The 26,251-nt window shown below is 43.0% G+C and overlaps 1 protein-coding gene across 8 annotated transcripts in view; it reads left to right on the top strand.

The window, feature by feature from the left end:
• Nucleotides 1–8,317: 8,317 nt before the first annotated feature.
• LOC135910521 (CUB and sushi domain-containing protein 3-like) overlaps nucleotides 8,318–26,251 on the top strand; it is a 79,271-nt gene continuing 61,337 nt past the window's right edge. For 5 of the 8 annotated variants that reach the window (XM_065442587.2, XM_065442588.2, XM_065442584.2 and 2 more), the window contains exons 1-3: nucleotides 8,318–8,691; nucleotides 15,557–15,665; nucleotides 25,475–25,696. In XM_065442587.2, the coding sequence (XP_065298659.2) occupies nucleotides 15,593–15,665; nucleotides 25,475–25,696 (295 nt within the window). In that variant the 5' untranslated portion in view covers nucleotides 8,318–8,691; nucleotides 15,557–15,592. Of the gene's footprint in view, nucleotides 8,692–8,801; nucleotides 9,297–15,556; nucleotides 15,666–25,474; nucleotides 25,697–26,251 lie in introns of those variants that run through there. The other 3 variants (XM_065442589.2, XM_065442585.2, XM_070540801.1) reach the window with 2 other exon arrangements.

The following is a 26,251-nucleotide window of genomic DNA, read 5'->3' as shown; positions in this document are numbered from 1 at the left end:
TTATTCAGGAACATATAAAATATTGATTAATACAGTAACACAAAATGTAAGGGGCATAAAGTTGATAACAATAAGAAATTGGTAACTATATGGGCAGCAGGGAATTAATACAACAGAAAATAGATGTTAATGGACACTTAGGAATATGATGAATGACGTCAGAGATTGCTGTAGTACTTGATCGTTACTAAGTCGATTCCATTCCGTTACTGTTCTTGGAAAAAATGAATATTTAAAGCAGTTATTACGCTGACAAAAAGGGGTGATTGTGAGATTATGACATTGTCTTGTAGTGTAACCTGAAGAGAAGGATATTAGTCCGTCAATATTAATCTTAAAATGACCTTTGAATAATTGGTATAAGAAATTAAGTCTGGAAACGCGATTTTTTTCAGATACAGATGTCAAACCAGCCCTATTTAACAGATCAGTTACTGATGTGCGTCCACAGTTATTGTAAACAAAACAAACTGCCTTCTTTTGTACTTCTTCAATTTTATTAATGTTCGTTTTAGTAAATGGATCCCAAATTATCACCGCATAATCTAACATTGGAAGGACAACCGATTTGTAAGCTAGGAGCCGGACTCTGGGTGTGGAGAGTTTTAGCGCTCGCCTAAGAAAAAAAAAGGTTACGGTTAGCATTGCTTATAACCTGATGAATGTGTTTAGTCCAGTCAAGGTCGTTAGTAATCCATAATCCTAGATATTTGTATTGTGCAACTTCAGAAAGGATATTGTTAACAAAAGAATATTGGAATGTGAGGGGATTTTTCTTGCGGGTTATTCTCACGTAAACGGTTTTTTGAAAATTTATCGGCATCTGCCAGGCATCACACCATTCAGTAATCTTTTGGAAGGCCTCGTTCAGTGTTGTTTGATCTGCTATGGTTTTAATTTCTGAGTAGAGCACACAATCATCAGTGTATAATTTTATATGAACTGGAATGTCCTTTACGATGTTGTTTGTATAAATGATGAATGGAAGTGGCCCAAGCACCGAACCCTGAGGGACGCCAGAGTCAAGAGAAAGAGACTGAGATGAATGATCACGAAAAGTGACATATTGTTGACGGTTACTCAAGTATGTCGAAATCCAATTAGTAACCTTATTTTTTATTGTGCTAATAATTTTGAAAAGCAGCTTTTTGTGAGAAACATCAAATGCTTTTGCAAAATTTATAAGTATGGCATCTGTTTGGTACCCATATTATTAATCGAGTTAGCAAAGTCATGTACAGTTTGGACTAATTGAGTGCAAGTAGAATAACCTTTCCAGAATCCGTGCTGAAAATTTGTAATAAAATCATGTTTTTCAAGAAAATCAGAGATGTGGGTATGTATTATGTGCTCCATAATTTTGCAAGTTGTCGATGTTAGTGAGATTGGTCTATAATTATTGATGCACTCTTTTTTACTGTTTTTATGTACTGGTTGAACTCTGGCCATCCTCCAGTCGTTCGAAACCTGTCCTTCGTTTAGAGACCTTGAAAATAATACAAACAAGTACTTGGCTACCCATTCTGCATACCTAGTTAGGAATGCATTTGGTATGCTGTTGGGCCCGGCGACTTCTTGGTATCGAGATTCAAAAGCATTTTAATAATACCTTGCTCGCTGATGACAAGATCAGGCATCGGAGGTAAACATGTTTCGAAAGCGGGCAGTATGCCATTATCATTAGTGAAAACAGATTTGAAGTATTCATTAAAAGCAGATGATATTTCTTTTTCGTCATGGGTTGGAGTTCCGTTAAAGGGACACTAAAGCGAAACAATAAATCAGTTTAGACTAATGAAACATTGTTTGAGAACCCTGCAGGCAGTCATTTCAAAAAAATAGTTTGATTATTAGACGAGAAAATGAAGGCCCAAGTATCAGTATTTGAATTTCGCGCTGAAACCGCAGCGCCGGTACGTCATCGTGACGTCAGGGATTCTAAAGTATGTTTTCGCATTTAGGCCACGTTGGCTGAATAAAGGTTCCCGAAACTTGCCATGTTTAATATCTGGTTCCTTTACAACACAATCTAGTTAATCTTTACCGCTGTATATAATTAGTAGGCCTTAGAAGATGCCATCAAAATTCAAGACGTCGCAGCCCCCAGATGCGGGAACTTAAGTAGGCGTCGCCACCCGTATTTCGTCCTTGCGCTTTTTCTGGCTTACCAAACGTCTTAGCGTTGCAAGAATGGTGTTTTTGGTGTTGTAGAACGGTAATTTACTGATGCAGAAGAAATCATTTTTCACTTTAGTGTCCCTTTAACTTCAAACACATGAGAATCTCTGTATACCGGAGAGATTGTGAGCCAGAATTTCTCTGGTGAAGTTGAAATGAAGTTAGGTACCAGTTGCTAAAACAATTTTCTTTATCAAGTGCTATCTGACTTTTATATTGATCAGCAAGAACGGCAATTTTTTCTTGTAGACAGCTAGAACGGTTAACTGCTTGCTTTCTCTTTTTTAATCGTTTTAATTTTGTGCACATTTGTATTGAAGTATGAGAAATCCAGGGATTCTCACGCTTTACCTTTTTGATAATGCTTGGTACAAAATGTTCAATACACATCAATATGAGATCCTTGAAGGAAATCCACAAATCATCTACATTTGCTGTTGACTTTGAAAAACTATTGAAAGAATAAGACATTGATTATCGATGTGTCATCTGCACGTGAGAGGTTAGGGAAACAAGAGTGTTTTCTATTTCTGTCGATAGCAGTGTCAGATAAGGTAAGGAGTACGGCCTGGTGATCGGAGATTCCCTTGACAATTTCGCATTTTGATTTAATACTAATAGATCCGCTCACGAATAAAAGGTCTAGTATAGATTTAGAACTGTCGTGTATCCTAGTGTACTTGCCAACAACTTGAGATAAATCTAAAGCAAACCCTATATCCAACATAGCATCACCTGTTTTGTCGTTATGGTTTACGAGGGACATTGTGGGCCACTCAATATTAGGTAGGTTGAAATCGCCAGCAAGAATTATTCGATCGCCAGGTTTTATATACGTGTTCATGTAAGCTTTTAAATCATCCAAAAGTGACAGGGAAGAGGAAGGTGGCCTGTACATCACGCCTATGATGTACCTGATTCGACCATAATAAGCTTTACTAAAAATGCACTCAACATTTGACACATCAGGCATCCTGAAAACTCGTAATGATTTTTTGTAGATAATACAAACGCCACCACCTCTATCAATGCGGTCTTTCCGGAGTGCATTGTACCCAGCAGGCACGAATTCGCTGTCGAAAATTTCATCATGTAACCAAGTTTCAGTCAGCACAGCAATCTCAGAATGGTTAGAAAGAAGAAGCCTCTGAAGCTCGGTGGCCTTAATAATTGCACTTCTGCCGTTAATGTTCAGCACTATCAAGGACGTAGTATCGTGTTGTTTCTGTCACTTATTTTTTCTTTTGGTCAATCTGATACGCTCTCTTTTTTTCTGTATCCCAGGCCTACAGAACACCATCTACGTTTATTTCATCGAAGACCAGCTTTACTTTAGTGCTGTTTGCTTTTTCTTCCGTGGCGCTGTCCCACAAAAGTTTACGCACCTCACGAACGCGCTTTGAAAAGTCTTCGGACAAAGACAACGACGAGCCTTTTAATCTGTGGGATGCATATAAAATGGACGTCTTTTCCCGATAGTCAAGAAATCTTATAATAACTGGCCTAGATTTCCCATTAGATTTACAGCCAAGCCTATGAAGTATTTCAATACCTGTAGGCGTTATACCTATCTTCTTTGTTATTAGGTCGTCCTCTACTTCAACTAGACTTTGAATCGCCTTCCACATTTTTTTACAATCAGTAGTGACTCATCTACTGATGGTATTATTGATAGTTTTGCACTAGTACAGTCGCCACTTTAATTTCTCTCTGCTTTGGAGGCACTAACAGAAACGGCGACATTTAAAATGTGCTGCATGCATCCTTAAAAGGAAGCTTTAGCTCTAGCCCAACTCCGACGCAGCCTATTCAGATACATGTAAAATGCAAAATCGCTTTTCTGAGATAACCCCTCGACCGATTTGAATGAAATTTGCGAGAAAGTTAAATTCTAGTGACTGTTGGAAGCAGAACTTTGATTTAGGGTCTGAATGTTGTGAAAAGGATTTTTAAAAATTTCTAGTTGAAAAAAATAGACTCACTAAGTTTATACATTAATAGCTTTACATCAAAAACAAATATTGTGGTTCTGTAAACGGCATCTGTTGGATTATTCAAAGCCGACAAATTCAATATTTCAATTTATATCTTACATGAATTTGTTAAGTTGTGTACAAGGGTTCTGCAAAAGCTGTCTTTCAATATTACTGAATTTTTTTAGATTCATGTGTAACTTGTCAATTTTGTCAACTTTAGATGTGCTATTAGATGCAATTAACAGAATTGTGGTATCATTTTGATTGCTAATTAAGTTGCAGGGTTGTAAGCTTGATAGTATCGTTTTCTGAAAATGTTCTATTTTTGCCAATTTTTTATCAAAAATTGATGATCTAAATCAGAAATTGAAAACCAACAGTCACTAGATTTTAACTTTTTTTTTTAAATGCAACAAACCTTGCGAAATTTGGTGCAGTGGTTGGTGAGAAAAACGAATTCTCCTTTTACATGTATTTAGATAGGACCACCCGAGCTAAAGCTTCCCCTTGAGATGCTTGTGTTCAGACTTGTGCTAGAACATGGGTTAAGCTGTGTGCAAGTGTCTAAACTGCTGGTTTGCACCACTTGTGTGGTCATTCAGCAAAGTGTGCTCTTTAATTCTTTGCTGTAATGATATAATACTGGAAGATTTTCTTAAATCGTATGGGCCTTCCCCTAAGTGGCGTTGCAATTTTCCCCTGCACACAAAGTGCGTTCCTAATGTTCAGGCTTGAGGTCCACATTTTAGGATGGGAGGATGCAGAATAATTCAAAATTTTTTGTATCAGCTACTACAGTGAAGATGCAAAAGATACAGTGAACCTCAATTTCTAGCCGACTGAATTAATTGGCACAGGAAAGGTTTTAATTGTCGAATGTTAGGCCAAGAGTTCAGACCTTCATGAAATGGGTTGATTATACATTCATCACAAACTTTGGCTCATGTAGGGTATATGGCTCATGTAAAGTATACCTTACATTGAAACACTGTAAGGTATACGTTTACTGATGTTGCATCACTAGAACCTCCATAACAGCCTTTCTTTGGTCACGTAAGTTATTGTCATCTCTGAATGGTTTGCTGGAACCTAGTGTTCTCAGCTAGTAATAGGAATGCGGTTGTAAAAGCATGCCACTGTGTCTACACTGCTGGATCCAGTTGTAGCGTATCCCATGTCGATTGCGGCTGCTGCTGCTATTCATTTGTAAGGTTTTTCTTTCTTTCATTCCTTTTTCGCACGTGTGTGGAAGGGAAGAAGCAAGAGCTAAAGAAAGTTGAGCTAGTTCGTATGTATTCATAGTAAAAGAATGTAAAAAGATGTGCAGACACGGACACAAGAGGCATGAACATGGCGTTTGTGTTGTCTGGTTCTCTGGTGTCCGTATCTGCACGCCCTACATTTTTCCACGAGAAAGAAGCAAAGTTTCTGCAGTCGGGTGATCATGACTACGTTATTAAAAAAAGTTTGCACCCTTTGGGGCTTATCTTGCACCATAACGGTAATCGTGATCTATTTTGACCCCATTTCCTTGCTTTAACGATGCGCGTACGATACTTCAAGGTCGGTACGAACGGCATGCGCGTTATCAACGTCACACTGCACTCTCCACAGGGAAGTACCAATCGAGCGCAGAGTTTCATAGGAAACGCGAGTAAGCCCGATTATTTTTTGTGAGACAAGATAAGCCGTCAAAGGATGCAAGCCTTTATAAGAGTGTAGGCCGGACGTCAGCTAAGATACATGGGATCGCCAAAATGTGGCTCTGCCATCAATTGTTTTGCGTGATAATTATTGTAAGTCTCGTGCGTATGCAGTCGAAAGCATTGCACGTGAATCGAATGGCCCGCGCTGTGTGTTGTGGTTCTGCGGTCCTACAAATGCCGACACGGGGTTCGTGCATAATGTTATTGCTAGCATATCTGGCTCCACGTCAGAGTTAAATCCTACAAAGAAGCGTTACGAAAGTACCAACGACTGCAAAAACGTGAAAAATTTGAAAGGAGCGATTTCATGAAGGAACTTCTGAACTTCCTCCATGAATTGAGTGCTGCGACGACAGCGCCACTAATTTCTCTATGCAGCTACGAAACAACGGCGAAGAGTTTGCTTGTGCGTTGTTAAAAGTCCTGCTTCGGTACGGGTAAAGTGTACTAGAATATTGGGTAGTGGGCTGACTGAGCTCCATCCGCTGTCGCGGTTTACGTCTCGCCTGCTAGATGGCGCCACCACTGTATTCAATGTAAGCGGCCGCGCTTTGGCCGTGCGAAAGGTACGTGGTCGCCGCTGTAGAAACGGTCTAATTTCTTGAATGCTCGTTTCTCATATAAATAAAGAGCTTGGACAGTATGCTTGTTTGTCAGTAGTACTTCGTCTTTCTTTTCATGAGGGAAAAGTTTCTTTAATCACCATTTTTGTAACGCTGGCTTTGCTGAGCTTGCACTCGTATCGAAAACTCGCGTCTTGCGCCGAGTAAAAGGCTGTGGGGTTCCTCTCCATTGACAGCAAGTTTGGGTATATTTACTCAATAATAGCGTGACATAACAAATGAATCACTTACATTCTTGTCAAAGACAGCAGTTTTACTGCTGTCTTTGATTAGAACGTAAGTGATCCATATGTCGCGGTGTTAACGAGTTGCGCGCGTGCAGAAATTCGTTTTCGGCGTTACCCTATTTGCAGTCCTTACAGCAATTCAGGCACCTTTGGAACGATGCCTTTCCTGTATACCCACCTATTTGACTCTGGCTGAGCATATTGTGGAAGAAAAATAGAGGTATATCAATGAAATGTTAAGCAGCATAGATATGAAGTTTTAATCGCACATGAATGTTGAAACAAAAGGTAAACCGTTTAAAACACCTTCCATGCTGTAGCTTGTCACATATGTGCCAGAAAACATGCGCCTATACATCAGTCGTTGCTCTACATTATTCCAACATAAAACGCATTTAATTCTCCCGACACTAACATACTGCATAATTTCCTATATCTGCCTTTCCAGAGAGTGATGTTGGTATAGCCACACTTATTTTTAAGGAAATATTTTATGAAAGAAAAAGAGAAAAAAAAATGCAAACAAAATGTTGGTTGAACAACTTTAACAAAAGTTTATTATCTTGACAAGCACAATGCAACAAGTAGACAATGCAGACAGCATGCACATTTCAAGAGCAGCGGCTCAACTTCAAGTGCTTTGCCTTTTGGCGCTTCCCCGACTTGTCAGTATTTATACTTTTAACATAGAAGTGAAGTCGTGTAGTGACATAGAATTTGATTATTTTTGGAGAAAGGGTGGAAGCATGACTGGAACAACCAACCTCTTGGCCAAGTCTGGCTTTGACAACTGTCAGCACATCTAAAATGCTGTCAGAGTGCAGCTGTCCATGGGAGAAGCAGCCTGTGAACAAGTCCTCAGGCTTCTTTATGAAACCAAATAAGCGACCAGTTGGATATAGGAGCCCTCCATTGTCACGAAACTTTGTCAGCCTCGCAAGCTGGAAAGTTTCATCTGGGGCAGGCATAGTGAGAAGGCTCTGACTTCCTTTTACGAGCAGGCCTCTCTTTCACAGCTTTTTTCGTCAAATACGCGGGTAGATTTGGAAGAATGGTTGGCACAGCATCACTGCTAAGCAGTGGCTTACCACGTGGGATCCGCACTTCCTTGCCACCAATGATGTGTACATAGTCGCGAATTACGTAGCGCGGCTCAAAATGTAGTTCGCACACGGCACTTGTGTCTTCGAGAGGCTTGTCCGCTCGATGGAGGTTTTTTTCCCACAGTCTTCGAAGTGCTTCATCCTTGGGCACGCTGAATAACGACGGCTTTGGGGCACCTTTTACATGTACATAGCCCGTTTTACAGCCGGGCGCAAAACAGTGGTTCAAACGGCGTGGTGCCATTTCCCACGCAATAGCGACGCACGATATACTTCCCTACGATGATTTCTTATAAACATTAGAATTGGTAATGTAAACTTCGGAACACATGAAAGAAAGCACAGCGGAGGCAGCGGCGCGCAAAGCCAGGAAGGCAGCGGCGGAGGCAGCGGAGGTTTACATTGACGACGACGACAGCGCCTCCGCGCGGGTCCCCGGGAAAACATAAAAATGTTCACATTTCCGGCGACGCGGGAGCGCACGCCGCCACCGGAGAGTCAGCTCACTACCCAATGGTCTAGTTCACTTTAGTACGGGTACGGGTTGCGGTCTGCGCGAACTGATGGGTCGGCGGCGGCGGCGGCACGTAATCGCCCTCAAACGCACGGCTCAGCAAAATTGATCCTCATGTTTCCGTGTCGGACAAGACGAGTGTGTTGGGGCGCCCGGAAACGAAGCCCTGATCGTGCGTGACTCCCGGGAGGGGAACACAGCGAGGCCGTGTTCGAACTGTCGGGTTGGTAGAAGGTCCCCCTTCGCTACGCGACCGACGCGACGACGCCACTGGACTCGCCTTCGACGTGCCGCCCCAAGAGGCGACGATGCGGGGACGCCTTCGTAGCGTGACGACGGTCCACCGGTAGCGTGACACCTTTGAGTAAGTAGTGAAACTTTTCCCGCGATCGATGCCCACTGTCCTGATTTAGAACTTTCTTGCCTCGAGTGGACCCTCGAGACCCGAGTTAGCGCGGAGGAAGTCCCGGATGAGCCTGAACGTTCCGTTCCGTGTGCGCGTGTGGTGACACATCCTACGCTTCAGCGATAGCCGCCTCTCTTGCCTCGTCCTTTCGTGCCGCTTTATCGCGCGCTGACAGCGCGCCTGCCACCTTGCCTGAGTTAACAAGTCGCCACGCCCTGTGCTTGTAGTGGCAAAGAGAAGTGCATCCAGTCGATCACGGGCTTCCGTCGAGTGATCCAGTTTGTGTGGGCGTCTGCTCCTAATGCCGAGGGAGGCCAACGAAAACAAGAGCGCGCTACCAGCCCAGCTGGTTTCTCTTCCTAAACTTTAGTGACCGCGTCGCGGAGTACGACTCTCAGTTCTATCTACGGCTGAAGTAGCAGAAACGCAAGCGTTGCGCTTTAACGTCTTGTGCTTGCGCCAGCACTGAGCTGCTGGACCGCATTGTTCAGTGGGAGCGTCGACTACGCGTAGAAGACACGGTTTCAGTGCTACACTTGCATACCGAAACTGCAGTCGCTTCGGTAAGTTACGTTAGTCACCAACGCATTTCCGTTACGAAGCCCCCAGTGTTTAGTGTGCGGTGTAAACAAGCCGGTTCAGCGACTTGTCAGGCGGCGCTGTGGAAATTTGGCGCATCCCAGGATTATTTGGCGTGGAGCTTTGGAGGAGCAAAAGTGCGCTGACACACGCCCACATGCCCTTCACAAAGTGCGTCACGCTGGTTCGTTGGTTTCTAGGTTATACGGGTGCTTAAAATTGAAAGCTGTTACTCACGCATTTCCGCCTAACTTTCTGGAAACATTTGGAAGGACGTGAAGAATCGCCATATCCGCAGAAGGGGCGATGGTTCGTAGCTTTGAAGTGATTCATTTGAAAATTTTGAGTGGCCAGTTATTGATTATTCTCATGTGGTTTCATTTGCTTTGGTTTCTTTTGAGCAAGTTCATTCTTTTATGCAGCAGGGACAAAGTATTGAGATAGTTCGTCCGAGTTAAGGGAATGCATTCTTCTTGCGGAATGATCAAAAGGGCAAACGTGGACAAGGACGTCTGTTCTGTCCATGTTTGCAGTCGATCATACTTGCCAATTCCCCAGAATGTTCTGTAACATTGACAAATTTTGGACATTTTACAAACTTACGAATGTTGCATCAAGTTTCAAGAAAAAATAAATTCTGTTTTCAGAAAGTTTTGACGGTCTTTGAACGTCATAGGTTTTTGATTGTGAAAAGATGCCAGAAAGGTGCTTTGTTTGTTCATTACTCACTTGTTCAATACTCCCTTTGCACTAGTCATCTCACAGTTATCTTTAACCAGTCATTAGCAACTGCCTTTGTTTCTTCATGGTGATGTGCTAAAATTCCACGTCTGCACAAATCTGGTAATAAGCAGATGTTAACTACCGACCGATTTCTCTAACCTCTAACTCTTGCAAACTACTCGGCCATATAATTTACAAACACATCATGAGCTACCTAGAATCCAATAACATACTAAATTAGTCATCATGGTATTCATCGTGGTATCAGCACCTCTATAAGCTGGTTGAATTCACGCATGACATTGCTAAAGCACTAGACCTTGGTACACAGGTTGATGCAATTTTCATTGGTCTGTCTAAAGCATTCGACACTGTGATTCACCATAAACTACTATTTAAACTCGTCCTCATCCTAAATAGTGCTAAACTTGTAGACTGGATTGCCAGTTTTCTGTCCAACCGTTCCCAATATGTACTCTATAATGATTTTGACTGCCAGATTGATAACGTTTCCTCCGCCGTGCTGCAAGCGACAGTCCTCGGTTCACTTCTCTTTCTGCTTTACATTAATGACTTGCCACGAAATATAATTACTAACATACGTCTCTATGCTGACGAGTGCACACTATACCACAATATTAACTCCCCTGAAGACCATACTGTTCTTAACGATGCACTATCGCACTTCTGCTCGTGGTGTAACAACTGGCAGATGAGTATAAGCTTCACCAAAACCGTTTCCATGGCATTCACAAGGCATTTAACTCCGTCCGTTTTTCTCGTACTTTTTCAATAACTCCTTTCTTCTAAGGTACCTAAATATGAGCGCCTCAAACTCTTATTTACTCACAGTTTATCCTGGACCAAACATATAGACAACAATGGCACTGCCGAGTGCCGGCTCTGCGCCGGTGTGAGAGCGTCGCATGTGGGCTAAAATTTCGGCGAGCTGGTGTCCACCTCTCCAATCTCTCCTTCACACCGCCTTGGTTGCCTGCTGCACTGCACATGTTTGCACAGGTTTTGTACCATGCATGGTGTGTGTCTGTGTGTGGACGTTTCATTCGACGGATAGGTGCACAATGTACACGCTTCGATCAGCCTTTAAGAAGGTCTATGCAGTTAACTATTTTCGTGGCTGCAATGTGGCGAAAGGTCAGCGTCTTCTTAGCCGTGTAGGTGACGCAGAGTGGTAATCAGTGATGACATTGTATGTGCCGCCGGAAAGAATTGTTGCCGCATACGACGGGTGTTGGCTAAAGTAATTTTTGCAGTTTCCCACAAAATATCTTCTACAAATCCGCATTGTCTCTGTTGGCGACCACGAACTTCTTTTGACAATGTGCGCAAATATACAATATGTATTGCCGCACAGCACAAATATAAAATGTGTACACAACTTTAACTAGTACATCCCCTTCAATATAGAATAGCGGCAGCAGCGAAAATAGCTTTAATTTTTTAACAAGGCTAAAGAGATGGAAGTTGAAAGCATAAGTAATCATTTCTGCTTCACCAATGCCGGTGCGACTGTTGCTTAGTGGCTGTGGTGTTGGGCTGCTAAGCACGAGGTCGTGGGATCGAATCCCGGCCACAATTTCGATGGGGGCGAAATGCAAAAACACCCATGTACTTAAATTTAGGTGCACATTAAAGAAACCTAGTTGGTCCAAATTGCTCTGGTGTCCCCCACTCTGCATCCTCACAATCTGCCTCGTAATCAGGTAGTGGTTTTGGCACACAAAATCCTATAATTTAATTTTAATGCTGGTGGGGCCAAGATGTAGGCATGTATCTCCCAGTAACTCATTTGATCAGTGCAGTGATGATGCAAGAACCAACTCCGGTCATGTTCAATGTACTGTACACCTATTCAATTTCTCGGCACTTATCAACTCCGACCACTGCTAGCGCATGCAAGAAAAGTTGTTTCCATTCTTTTGCAGCGCACACACAAACGAAACACGAGAAAGAAGACAGTACAAGTGCTGGCCTAACAACTGATAGCTTTTATTTGAAGAAAAAGATCATATACTAAGTAATCATGAAATTCATGTTGTGGATTGCATGCAAAAAATTATCATACACTCACGAGCTATCAGTGAATGAGATCTCTTCGTTTGCCAGGTTTTTACTTACTTTGTTCGGCACACTGCAGTAATGCATGTCTGTTGGCTGCCTTTTTTTGTACCATATTCTTGGGAATCCGTAGAATTTCACTGGTGGCATCAACCCTTTTGTGTTTACATTGCTGTTAAGGCAGTTAACAAAACAACAGTAATTACCAGTGTTCCGAAGACGTGCCATCGCAAACAAGAGACGTTCCCCCGCACAGCGCGAGCGCGACCTTGAAGGGAAGTGCGCGAGTGCGACCTTGAAGGGAAGCGGCAGTAACTTATGCCCGTTGGAGGGGATATTGTTCCGCCAGGGGAGAGAGGCATGCTGGCATCTAGGATGAAATTTGATGTGAAGACCCCTATTGAAGTAACATGTACTGAACCATTAAAAAAAGCTTGGCTATCTCCAATGCGCTCTTTATGGACTCCTCAAGAAACTAAACTGCTAACATATAAAACACTAATCCACCCACTCCATGAATATGCACCTATAATTTGGAACCCTTTTCATAAAACTGATATCAACAAGATTAGGCCCGTACAAAAGAAAGCCGTTCATTTTATCTATCGTCGCTACGATTTTTTTCACCTTTTAACCTCTCTAATCTCAACTTAACAACTCTGGTAACATGTTGCCACAACAAAAGCATAAAGTTCCTGCACGCCTTATATAACTATCCATGCTGTACCCACTTAGAAGTTTGCTGAATGTTCCTGCACCCCTAGCTCTCGCAGCCTAAATCTTTTGCCATTGCAACCAGCTGACTTGTACAAAGCTAGCTTTTTTCCCTCAACAATTCAGTGTTGGTATGCGTTGCCCAGCAAGTTTCGTTCTTCGCTCCAGACCAATCTTTGTCTGCAATTCACTTATGATGTTATTGGTAGTCCTGCTATACCCAAAGATGGCCTGCAGTATGTCAAAATTAAATTTTAAAAAATACAGACGAGTTCCCAAAGCAGGCAAAATCGGCAAGAGCAGAGTTGGTGAAAAAGTTACTGTGATCAAATAACAATGTGTTACTTGGTTGTTTCTACTGTTCCTAGTTTGCTGCTACTTGTGTGCTGCGCCTAAAGTTAAACTATCATTAATAAAGTGCGTATGTGTCCCACAACGGTTGAGCTTTAAAAGGGCAAGTTTTAAATTTTGTGCTGTGAACAGACCGATGACATCGGCCATCTGGGATCCTTATAAACGTTGCATTATTAATGACATTGAAGCCCTTCAATACTGTGCTGTTCATTTAGTCTACTCTGAATGTGCACCTTTTGTTAGTGTCACTGCTTCAGAAAATTGCATTAAATTACAAGAGCTTTTGCATCGTGGTAAACTTCCTCGCTTATCATTTTTCCCATAAACATTTATCATCGCACATCCCTCCATGACAACATTTTCTTGTAACATGCAGCTCTCTTTCCTTGCCAGGACCATCATAATGATGTAAAACAGGTAATGGGCTAATCAAAAACACTACACTGAATCTTTACTACTGCACACAATAAGGGATTGCAAGCAGTTGCCGTTATGCATTGCTACAGACACTAACAGCAGCAAATTTCAAGGCCTCATTTGTGATAATGTGCAGGCAACCAACCCTGATTAATATTCCACTGGTTTGTTCTCGCAGTGTGCTTAATAATTAACTAGTTTGCTCTTCTGTATGTTTGATTGTATGTTGCACTCCTATTCAATTTACCGAACTTTATACTTTTGCTCCGCGGTTTATTTGTTGCCGATTTTTGTACCTTTGTTTGACTGTGTTATTCATCTCCTTTAACAACTAATAGTTCAAGTTACTGCATTTGTGTGTTGTTCATGTATACGTGCACATATATATGCAATAGCTATATCCTTTTTTTCACCTATTCTACTGTATTATTATTGTGTTTTTAATGAGTTTTGTATATGCCAGCACTGTTAATTTGTTAATCAGTGTTTGCTTGGAATCATATTCACAGTACTTTAATTTTATTTGTGCCAGACCATCCTATGTAATACCCTCAACCAGAGGACCTTTAGGGGTAACTTGAATAAATGCAATACGATAGCCTCTGGGCCACCATGATGAGGCCTTGCAACCACAGCTGTGAATATGTTGCAAGCAATGCATTATTGTCTGTAGCACCAGTTGCCTTATCTCTATTATCAGTTTCATCACCGTGATGTGTAAAATGATCTCCAGAAAGGCATGTCTTTTTTTTTTTCCTCTTCCCAACACTAATACACTGCACAAGTTTCTGGTTTAAAAGCTTGGATCTTTGTCTGTCATTTCAGAAGTAACGGTCAGAGCAGATATGTTGGCTTGTGCATTGTTTAAACAGTCTGTTATGTCAGTTGCATTGGTCTCAGAGCAGCACTTTTTTACTGGATGATGCAAGAATTAACAAGCAGGCATCGCACTGGTTAACATCTGTTTGCATTATCACGCTTGCCTTTTATACACAGATAAAATGATGCCAACACTAAATGAGCATGAAATGATTTCAAAAAGTCAGCGCATTAGGCGTTCCCATCATGCATGCATGTCACGCTGTCGTGGCAAGGAACTCATTTTCTTTTTATAAAGGGCTGGTGACACAATAACCTTTTGAGCTGTCAGTTGTGAACACCTCAGATATGTTTCGGAGTTATTGCAGTGCTTAAGCGCCATTTCAAACTTTACTTTTGCACTAACAACAATGTGAGACAAGACTTCTAGAGATAGCGAGCTTGCTTGCATTGTCGCTGTAGTGAATGTGCGACCTGCTGTGCACATTCAATGAATTGGTTTCTGTGCCTGAATAGTATGCCCTTGGTCTGTTTGCAAGGCCAAAGTTTCCGTTTGCACACAGACCAATTGCCTATCATGGTGCAGAAAGTATGGCACAGTGCGTTCATCATTTTTTTTTAGATCCTTGCCAAATGCTGCTTGATTAGCCTTCACAGATCATTACTCTGCGTGTTTGTCATAGCAGGTGATATCTTGCATTCCGTAAGTTGAAACAGATGCAGGAGTGTTGATGTAGGTGAACCTCGGTATAAGAAACACAGATTTAATGAGTTTAATGAATATTAAACATAATGAAGGTATTTTGGTATCGAATGCAGCTTCGTTATGGAGCTAAATTGTATTTCTGTACAAATGTATGGCAATAACATTGGCATTCCGTTTATTAAAGCATGTCATCAGCCTTCGCTGTGGACAAAACTATGTGGAACACCAGTGCATTCCATGGCGGGTCGTGTAGATAAACACTTCGAAACTGGTTGTACTCATTGTATTTCTGCAAGTGGGACTTTGTTGATGCGACAAGCTTTGCCGTGCGACTAGTCTGAGTGTGTACATGTGTCCGCATCTCAGGACCACACACTTGACCCTTGCCAGGCACGTTCTGTATCGTTGTCTTGTGCCTTCCACAACACGCAGGTTGGTGGCTGCAACGGTGGCAGTGACAGCGGCAATATGCAGTCGTGGAGGTGGCATGTCATCCTCCTGCAGATCATGCTTCTCCTCGTCCTGCTGGCGTTGCTTGCAGGTATGTGCATTACCCTTGTCTGCAACCCATGTGTTGTCCCGCAACATAGCCTCCTCTATTCTATAAATGCCTGCTTGGTGACGCCAAAACTGTGGGTCACTCAAAGGGCACCAGATTCCGGGTAATTGGTCACAATTTATGGAACATGTCGTAGTGCACGTTGTGGGAACGCTCGACTCTCGCACGTCCCCTGATATTGTTTTTCCTGCACGGCTGGTATCTCCTGTAATCCGGCTTCCCTGCGTGGCTGCACGCAGTTGGCTCGCGATGTAGTTGCAGAATGGTACAAGAGATAGCGCGAGTGTTGTGCTGCTAACGTCTCCTGACGGCGAGGTTACTCTGGTGGAAAGGAAGTAGTCTTTTCCTCTTCGGCTCGGGGTGGGCTGTGTGTGCGGACATTTCGTCCTCCTACCAGCACGCTTTGCAGAGCTGTCCTGTGAGAGTCTTCGGAGTGGGACACCAGGATGAATGAACACAGTTGTTTGAACAATTAGGCGTCGGTGTCCAGCATGGAGGTGAACATATTCGCTCGATATCCTGTTGTGATGAGCTGGACTTCCTCGATTCGCCAGTGCTATCGATATGTTCTATTAGTAGTAATTCGGCTAGCTGGCATTGTTGCATGAAAGGTGCAGTAAATGCCCTTGGGGTTTTTCGCACTACTGCATTGTTATTACTTTGTCCCAAGGACACTGTTGAGACCCCACAACATCATGGGCATCATGCTGAAGTTGACATCATGTACACGTTGCAAATAGGGTTCTCACTAAGCCACCCTCGCATGTAAAGGGTTGGGCTTGACGATGAATTCTCGAGTGCTGACTTTGCACAGGCGGACTTCAGTGATACAAGGGCAAGCAAAAGATGCAACACATTTTTACAAATAACAGCAACATGCAGTAAGGCCTTTATAAACATGCCACAATTTGTTGTTATGGCATTCATCAGGGGGGCTATAATTTATGAAAGTGAGTAGGTCGAAACTACAACGCCAGCCCTGTCGGCTGAAGAGTGTGTAGCATCCATTGCTTAGCTGTCAAAATAAAGGAAGGATATATACCTGCAACATTGTGTGGCATATCTATGCCACACAATGTGGCACCAGCAATGGTGCCACATTGCATATCACCTGCATATCACCTGCTACATATCACCAGCAATGGTGATATGTAGCAGGTGATATGTAGCACAATGTTGCAGGTGATATGTAGCATCATCCCGAGAGGGATGATGCTACATATCATTTTGCTCGGTCACATGCTCATATTGCCACCCACTCTTCTTGCTCACTGTTCGTGTTTATAAGTGCCTGCCGCCATCCCGGAGCAGGCGTTTCCTTCCTGTAACCGTCTGTCATCATGTTGTTTTGAAGCTGCTAGGTCGCTGCCATGAAATAAAACCATGCTTCAGTATTGTCTGCCCCTTTGCCTGCGGAAGCCCACAGACATGACGCATTGTAAGTTCCAGCTTCGTATGCTTCTCCTAAATGGACACTGTAAAGGCAAAATTAAGGTTGAGCTACATTAGAAACTTACTTTCCGAGAATGCCAAGAAAGCCACTCTTACCGTGAGAGGATGCTCAAGCCAGAGAAGGCACAAAAACGAAAGGCGGGTGACAGGGCTGCCTTTATTAAACTTCTACACCAGCTTGCTATGGCGCGAATTTTGATGGCATCTGGTTGGGCCTAGTTTGATTTTTTGTCGATAAAAGTTGGCTGCATTGCATCATAGAAGAAGCAAAGACTCGATTTGGCAAGTTAATTGAACTACAATGGGACAAACACGACACATTATACTGTACTTCGCAATCTGACATCGTACTGATGTGCAAGCGATGGGATTTCGGCGTGAAATTCAAGAAATGGAAGTATGGTCTTCATTTTCTCTTTGTAATCTGCCTGTAATCACAAAATCACACTTTACTTCTTCGGGCACTGTGTGCACAGTTCTGTGTGTTAAGATACTGCATTGAAAGCAGAAGCACTGATGGCAATAATAATATTTAAAGTGTCTCTCATATGTCCTGAACCACTTCTGATTGGATCTGTGCTGCAAATTTCAATATTATGTGTCAAGTGTTGTAGTAAAACAAGTTCATTTGTCTATTTATTTATTTTAACACCTTCAGGGCCTCCAGGCCATTACAGAAGAGAGTGGTAACAATAAATATAAAAAAGAACACTAAGCAAATATCGGGTAACATATTCCAGCGCATTTTTAAAGTCACTGGGGTCCGTAATAGATGCAGTGGAGGTGGGCAAGTGGTTCCAATCATTACAAGTTCGAGGAATGAAGGAATGAAAGTGTTGTTTAGCGTGACGAGGAACAAACACTTTATGACAGTGGTCGATACTAGATGATATGAAGGATGGGAAAGTAATTCTTGTTAACATGGGGATTATGGTAGTAAATCTTGTGAAATAAGGAGAGACATGCTATGATCCTGTGCAAGGAAAGGGACAGAAGCTGAAACGATGTTTTCATGGGTGAAACTCTGGATAGATTGGAGTAGTTGGAAAAAATGAAGCGTGCGCTACGATTTTATACAGCTTCGAGGTGACTAATAAGACATTCATTAAATGGATCCCATACAGCTGAAGCATATTCTAGTTTGGAATGAATGAAAGATTTATGAAGAAGGGGTTTAAGATAGAAAGGGGCCATTGAAAAGCTATGGCGCAGGTACCCAAACATGCAGTTAGCATTGTGGACAATATAATGAATTTGTGGTTGCCAAGCCGCACATTGCCAAGACAGGTTAGAATTAGTGTGGACCCCTACGTATTTGTACATAGTCACTTCTTCGAGAGGGGTACCATTTATGTTATACTTAGAAGTGTCAGTGGAGCGTTTCAGAGAAATTTTCACTAGCTTGCACTTCATTGCATTGAGTTTCATTTCCCATGTGCTACACCAATCAGAAATATTGTTCAGGTCAGTCTGTGGTGGTGATGTGTCAGTATTAAAGGAAATCATGCGATATACAACACATTCATCTGCAAAAAGCCTAATAGAAGAGTTAATACAATCAGGTAAATCAGTTATGTAAATTAGGAAAAGAACGGGCCCAAGAACAGAACCTTGGGGCACTCCTGAAAGGACGGGACGGAGAGAAGAATCGTAGCCGTTAGCAGTTATAAATTGCTGTCGGTTTAACAAAAAGTTTTTAATCCGTGCAAGAATGTTAGGTTCAAGACTTAGTTTAGTAAGCTTAAGACAAAGTGTTTCATGGCAGACAAGGTCAAAAGCTTTAGAGAAATCTAAGGACACACAATCAATATAAAATCCCAAGTCTAGAGCTATGAAGGGTTTATTAGTAAATGAAATTAATTGCGTTTGACATTAGAATGTCTTCCTGAAACCATGCTGACCAGATGTGAAAAAAAGAATTACCTTTGAGAAAATTAACCAGGTAAGAATAAATTACATGTTCAGAGATCTTACAAGGGACATTGGTTACCAGCGTACATCTGTCGTCTCATCTTTTTTTTGTTGTTGTTGTTGTTTATATCTGCACTGCAATTCGCCAGTATGCTGTACCAACAAGCCCAAACAGCCATACTTGGCACCCACATTTTGAAAACTAGACAAAACTTACTGAAGGACTAAGCATTCCTAATCTATCCTTTAGCTGTACACTTTTCATGGTTCTGAAGGTGCAATAAACATGGTGTAGAACACGTGAATTTACATTGCTCGCTCTGGTTTGGCTCGGTCATCTCCTATGCCACCTACATTGGGTGATGCTACGAGTAGTAGTACAACAGATGACCGAGTGAGCTGGAACGAATGTTAAACCGTTGCAATGTCCTGCTCCCATGTGATTACCTTCCGAGTCATGGTGTCACGACACGTACACCTCCACCTGCCGTGGTGGCTTTAGTGGCTAGGGCGTTAAAGGGGCCCTGAACCACTTTTTATCGAAGTGGAAAAATACATTTGAAATGAAGATAGGCTATTTCAGAACCACTTTGCCGCAAAAAGTAGTTCAATGCGTTCAGCAGAAGCGGAGTTATCCGCAATCAAACATGGCCTCAGCTGTGCTCCCCTTCCTCCTCGAATGCCTTGCACAGCGAAGGCTACGACAGAGATGTCACCGTGGCGCACAGTTCAAATTTCCGATTTGGTGCCTATGCTGCACTAAACGTAAGCCAAACGCGGCTGTCCTCAGAGAGCGGCGTTGCGCTTAGCCACTGGACTCGTGGTGGCACCTCGCGGCGGCCGCGGTGTAGCCGAGCGCAGCGACGAATAGCAGCCGCATATTGGAGTGTGCTTTATGACGAAATAAAGCACACAGAAAAGAGCGACGATCATGGGGTTTTTGAAATGAGAGCATTTGAGAAAAAGGTGACTTCGTGCTCCGCTTGCGAACTCCATGGATCGCGTACAAAAGCAGAACTTGGCTTAGATGTTCACAACAGCGTATGCTACCCGCGGACTATGTTACTTCACCAAGCCCGAGGGGTGTTAAGCTGAGGTCGTGGGATCAAATCCCGACCGCTGTGACTGCGTTTTGATGGGGCTGAAATGCCAAAACACTTGTGTACCATGTATTGTGTGCATGGTAAAGAACCCCAGGTGGTCAAAATTAATCCGGTAGTCCCCTACTACAGCATGCCTCACAATCAGGATGTAGTTTTGGAACATAAAACCTCAGGATTTAATTTTTATTAACATAGAACTCCTAGGAAATGGAACCTGAACTGGTTCATAGGAAAGCTACTTTAGCACATTATTTAAGGCGTTCTGAGGCCTGCCAGCATATTTTCTAGGGTTTCAAGGTCAAGAACCTGAAAATAAAAATAAAAATAAATTGTTGAAAATGTTATGTCAGTACTATTTGTCTCTTGAAACTGCGGTCCTCATGAGCAGTTGCCTTAATGCGCTGGCAAGTGTTTTCATGTGGTGGTGTTTGTGCCTGCGACTGAGAGTGGGACCCTTACATCTGACTGCAAATATGAAAAGCCGTACTGCTGCTGGATGCTGTTGATGGTAGAAGAGTGGCAAACATGGCAGATTTGCATTGTATTCATTGAAACTGTGCACAAGGAACAGGACACAAAAAAAATTGGGGGGGTAATTCAACCTCTGGTTGAAGTTGATGAAAGACGTCTTCTTGAGTAAGTCGGGGTTGAGAATGGGGTGGAGTCTGTGAGCACAACACTCTATCGTGCCACTCCTCGTGTGAAGAAAGTAGATGGAGCATCAGACGGCCACCTACGGTGTCCGCAATATCTACGTTGTGTAGCAGACGCAGCTACATGCAACTGTAGCGCATTTGCTATGCAAAACAGGCTTGGAGTGCATACTGGTGCTCGTGTGCTCCAGTCTGGCCACGTTGTGTGGTGCGGACAGGCTTTGGCCTGCAGCAGCTGGGCCAGCTGATAGTAGCCACATCCGAATTGCATATTTAGAAGCACTGTCAATAGCTCAATACGAAGCCATGTCTGCCAAGTCATCTATCCAGTAGCTGCCAGGAGTGGGCGTGTGCTGGCAAGCATATGTGTGGTCTGACCTTCAGTTTTGCATGGTTCGAGGCTAGTTGAGTGTTCAAAATAGCCGAAATTAGTGAGACCCAACGGCTACGACACCGTTGAGCAGTGTGGCTGAAGCTTAATTCCGGCGTGGGCAGGTGCAGCCAAGTGTGAGCAGACGATACTCAGCTTATTCCAGAAGTATATAATTCTTGTCGAAATTCGAAACATATATTTTTGCTTACTTCAGCCTGTATAGTAAATGGCATCAATAAATATACAATGTAATAGCAGGAAGAAGCGCACTGATCCAAACACCCTTTTTGATTTATGTCAGCGAATGACATATGGCAGTGCTCTAAATGACTCTGCCCGCTGACATCAAGGGGCCGCCACCGGCCGCCCCACAAGGATGAGGAGATGGTGTTTGGGAAAAAGGTGACTTTGTGCTCCACTTGTGAGCCCCACACTCTGTGCACGAGTGCAAACTTTGACAGGTACTCACAGCAGCACACGCCATTCGGAGAGAGTTTTTTTTTTTCACCAAGCTCGAGGGGTGATTCAGGGCTCCTTTAAATGGTAAATGTGGAAAAAAAGAGTTGCACAAAAGCTAGTGTGTTGCAAACAATTGAAATTGTTTTCAAGTGTGTTCTGCAAGCCATGTATTGACATTTTGGTCATAAAGTTAGTAAGGAAGAAGTTAGTTATAATTACTGACCCATAGACTCATAGGGATGGCAAATACGAGAAGCGAGCAACCTGCTGTACCAGTTTTCAAGAGTGCTGTGTGCAGTGCTGTATGATAGATGTATGTGTGCAGCGTGGCGCCTGCACACTTTGTATCTCTACGAATCAAGAAGCAAATTACAGCGACAAGCAGGCTTTGCTGTCTGCTACAAGAGCTTCAGCCTATTTTTTGACAAATGTGCGTATTGGAATACAACAGCTGGTTTTCTTTTGTCATTGCAATAATTTCTACCCTGGTAGTACAAACGTGGGGTATGCAGCAGATTGGTTTCTATGGGTGCTACATTTTCGTCAGAAATCGAGTTGCAAGAGAAAGCGTTTTAAATGAAAGGAATTCAACACGGTTACAAGCCTTTTATGTTTGTATTGCATCTTTATCCCAGCTAGACTGGTTGTAACCGAAGCAGTGTTTGGCATAATGTAGTGCCATCTGAAAAAATTGTAACGGAAGTGTGGTAACCCTAACCAAGGTAACTTTTCTATACAATTGAGGAGGGTAGCTTTACTAGTAAAATGTGAATAATGCCCACCATTCGCGATAAAAAACATGTAAATCCACAAAAGAGAAATGAGATAAGCTGTATTTAACAGGTGCACCTATGCGATACACCTCTCCTTTACTTGGCAGACAAAGAACCACGTCCAATGGACTCGCGCAGGAAAGAAGTGCAGGAAGAACACTGCCAAGAACAAGCAAAGAGGCGAAAGTGTAAAATGAAGATTACTTTAGTAGAATAGAACTAAAAAAAAAACAGCAGTTGGCAACAAAGGCACACGTACCATGCGGAGTTGTGTTACTTTGCCAGCCAATCACAGAAGCAAACAAAGTTGTCGTCATGCGGCCTTTTCAAAATGGCTTTGTACTTAATACCTCCGGAGCGTCTGCTGTTCTTGAAGAGTCTTTTCATTGGCGGAAGCAATGAGGTGGGCAAGAGACATGGACATAATGTATGGAGTCAGCATTTCGCTCTTCTAAAGTCTGTGGCGCAGTTCATTTCACTGCTGAACCCGTTTTACTCATGAAACTTCACTGCCCAACTGAAGTGAAACTTCACAACAAATAGTTGTAGCGAAGCAAGTATGTTATTTCAGTTCAATAAAGAATTAGGCATTCGCCATTCTACTATAACAGGCGAAGGAAAAGGTATAAAATTCCACGCTAATAATTTTTTTTGTAGTTACTGCCTTATTTGGGTAACAGAAAAGTTTGAAGTACGAATTATTTGCAGCCTCGCGGAGGAACAGTGGATGGCAGTTATGAGGGCGTGGGCAGAGCTTCATTGCAGATTTAAGTTTTATCCGACTATAGTAGCGTTTTTCAAATTAGATCTGGAAGAATTATAGAGAAATATATATTTGCGGAACAATCACAGTTCTTTTGGATCCCTCGTTTACTGCTCTAACAAGTTAAGTGCCACAGCCGACTCTTGTTATTTGGGAAGTTGCGTAACGATGCGTGGCCACCAGTCGCGTACAACCGCGTATAGTGCAGGAAGCTGCGATTCTACACGTACTGCACCCACCGCGGAAGGTTAGAAAAACACCTACATAAACACAGCAGAGAAGTGGCTACGTTAGGTGGCTCGAATGATAACTGTAGAAGTGTCATTCAGAACACACAGAATTGTTGTTCACTTCCTGCGGCGTTTTCTCTACTTCCTTTTAAATAAAAAGATGTTGATCCATCAATGTGTTAATAAACGACAGTTAAATTTGTGAATTTTCGCTTTTCCTACCTGTTTGGCTGTTGCATTGGCTCTCTCCCTTAGTAGATCACTTAACTTCTCAAATCCTTGCGCCTCTTGTTTCCAGTTGGCGATTTTGCACGAAAAGAGCTGTACAATTATGGAAAAACCAGACAAGTTAACAGGTGACAGTCATATTGCCTATGAGTTTAAGGCTTATTACAGAGTTTGATGATGCATGCTGACTCGCATTATTTTATTTTTCACCTTATCTAACCCATATCACACGTATATGCTTTGGAGGATTTGTCAGCGTCGCGACGAGCCGTCATTCGATGAAATAATGAAACAAAAAAAAAGTTAAACGCAATTGGCAATTTCACTGGCTGCAACTCGTTCCACATGCATACAGACCAGCTGACCACGAACTGAATCCCTTTCCTGGTCTCTGCATCAGTCTAAACGAAGAAGGTTGAACTAACGAAGCAACAATGATGCGTGTGACCGTTGAATAGATGGTGACAACTGAATGCATCTGCAGTTAATTGCGCTGGCACTGAATTGATGAGGAAACTGGCCTTCACATCCCAGGAGATGCCGATAACTACCGCCATCCAAAAGGAGTGAAAAAGGCAGCAAAATGTTGACCGCCGAATAGATGTCAAGACTCAACATTGATTTGGTGGCGCTTTAGGAATGTGTGTGAGAAGTGGTGGCGTGGGTGGGGAGGGGGCGGGGGGGGGGTTGCGAGTTCCCCCGAGCCCCCCCTTGGGTACGTGTTTGGGGGGCACATTAAACAAATCCAGGTGGTCAAAATCAATCCATAGTCCCCCACTACGGCACGCCTCATAACCAGATTGTGGTAACTGGCATGTGAAACCCCAGAATTTGCCTCTAGAACAGTTAACTTGCTCTGAAATGGCTCCTGCAAGGTGTCACCAATTTAAAGAGCATGGTGCAGGCAGCGCATGCTGCAGTGCCAAGCCAAGGACACAAGCTTTGATGACTAGCAGATTGCAGCAACAGCCAAAGGGAGGAAACGGCTACCTTTGTTAGCAATTGCACCAGGAGCCCAATTTGATGGCTTTTAATTCTTTAATAGCAAATAGCTCTCTTTAGCTCTTTCACCTGTTTTCGTTATGGTTGGCGCTTGGCGGCGGTCAGACTGCCAATACAAAGGTGCCGATGCAAAGGGCACCTGCTCTTGCGCGACCAAGTTGCAGGGCGCGTGCGTTGCCAAGCACGAGCTTTTATAGCTCTGCGAGAGGCAAGTTCTGTTGCCTGAACGGTTTGGGGCATCTGAAGCTTTAGATGCTGTGGTGGTGGGCCTGAGAAAAACAGCTGTCCTTTTCTTCTGTCGCTCTCACTGTCTGTGGCGGTTGCAAGAGAGGAGGATGGCAGTCGCATTCCACACCGGCAGTTGCGCCGGAGACAACACACACATGATGGACTGGCTTTTGTGCATCACTGCAGATGTGCTGGTTAACGGCTCTGTTCTCTATGGAATTGCGTGTTGAAACCACAAAAGCTACCTAAATATCCTCACTGCAATGAATATGTGCCTTAAACAAATCAGTTCTTTAATGATGATCATCAAGCTTCATTGACTAAGGATGGCTAACTGGCCTAAAGGGTAGAGGGATGTGGGGGTTGCAAAATGTAGTAGGCCAGCCATCAAGAGGTGCTTCACTTTTCACCATGCGGAGGATGCCGGATTTTAGCGTGAAGTTGTAGAATGCTCTGCTGGCTTCTGCCAACGGACAGATCCTCAATAAAGTAATTGCTTCCTAAAAGCATTTGGTAATTGCACAAATTGACAATCGTTGTCAATGTTTTCTGTGCTTTTTTTTGCAGCATAATGACTCGGCTGTGTATTGAGATGCGCTCTGCCTTTCTCTTGCAGTGGCCGATTGCAGCTGGGATGACCTGACAGAGGACACGCTTCACTATGAAGGCAACTACACTACGAAGGCCTTCAAGAAGACATTCAAGGATGGGGAGATCGCTCCTTACAAGTGTCGAAATGGCTATACCGTCTCCGGCCTTTATTCAGGACCCCACGTACCGAACGCCACCTGCCGCGGCAACAAATGGGAGTATGATTCAAGGAATCTGGTGTGCAAGGGTAAGTGGGAGTACGAAAAGCACACCACCTCTGCTGAATATTTTGTGGCTTACAGATTCAAGGTCTTTCTATGATTTTACAAATGTCGCGTCAACTTTTGCAACAAGTGTTTGCGAGAACGTTTCAAATCATCTTAAAGACACGTTGGCGCTGATGATGAATCATTAATTTGATGTCTTGTGACGCTAGTGCCAAGTATGGCCAAAGAGCGGTCAGGCGTGGCACAAGATGCCAAAGAACACAGGCAAAAGGAAAGATGGTTGCGGCACTTCCCTTTTATGTCGCCACAAGACACTATATGCCACGGTAGTACTTGTTGCAAGCAAGTTTGTTCAGACAAGACTGTGAAGCAGGTGAAACCAGTAACAAAGTTGCTGCAAAAGTTACTCTAATCTAAAGCTGTGTTGCTTGTCAAGTCTTTATTTTTCCAAGTTTGTTGCAGCTTATTTATTGTGTCTAAATGTAAACGATTGTTAATAAAATATGCATGTATACCACAAAAGTTGTGTTCCCAGGGCGAAAGAAACTGTGGCTGAGGAGATTGGGAACAGAGCA

Source organism: Dermacentor albipictus, chromosome 6, assembly GCF_038994185.2.
Source record: "Dermacentor albipictus isolate Rhodes 1998 colony chromosome 6, USDA_Dalb.pri_finalv2, whole genome shotgun sequence".
Taxonomy (NCBI): Eukaryota; Metazoa; Arthropoda; class Arachnida; order Ixodida; family Ixodidae; genus Dermacentor; species Dermacentor albipictus.
This window is presented reverse-complemented; position numbering and strand designations above follow the sequence as displayed.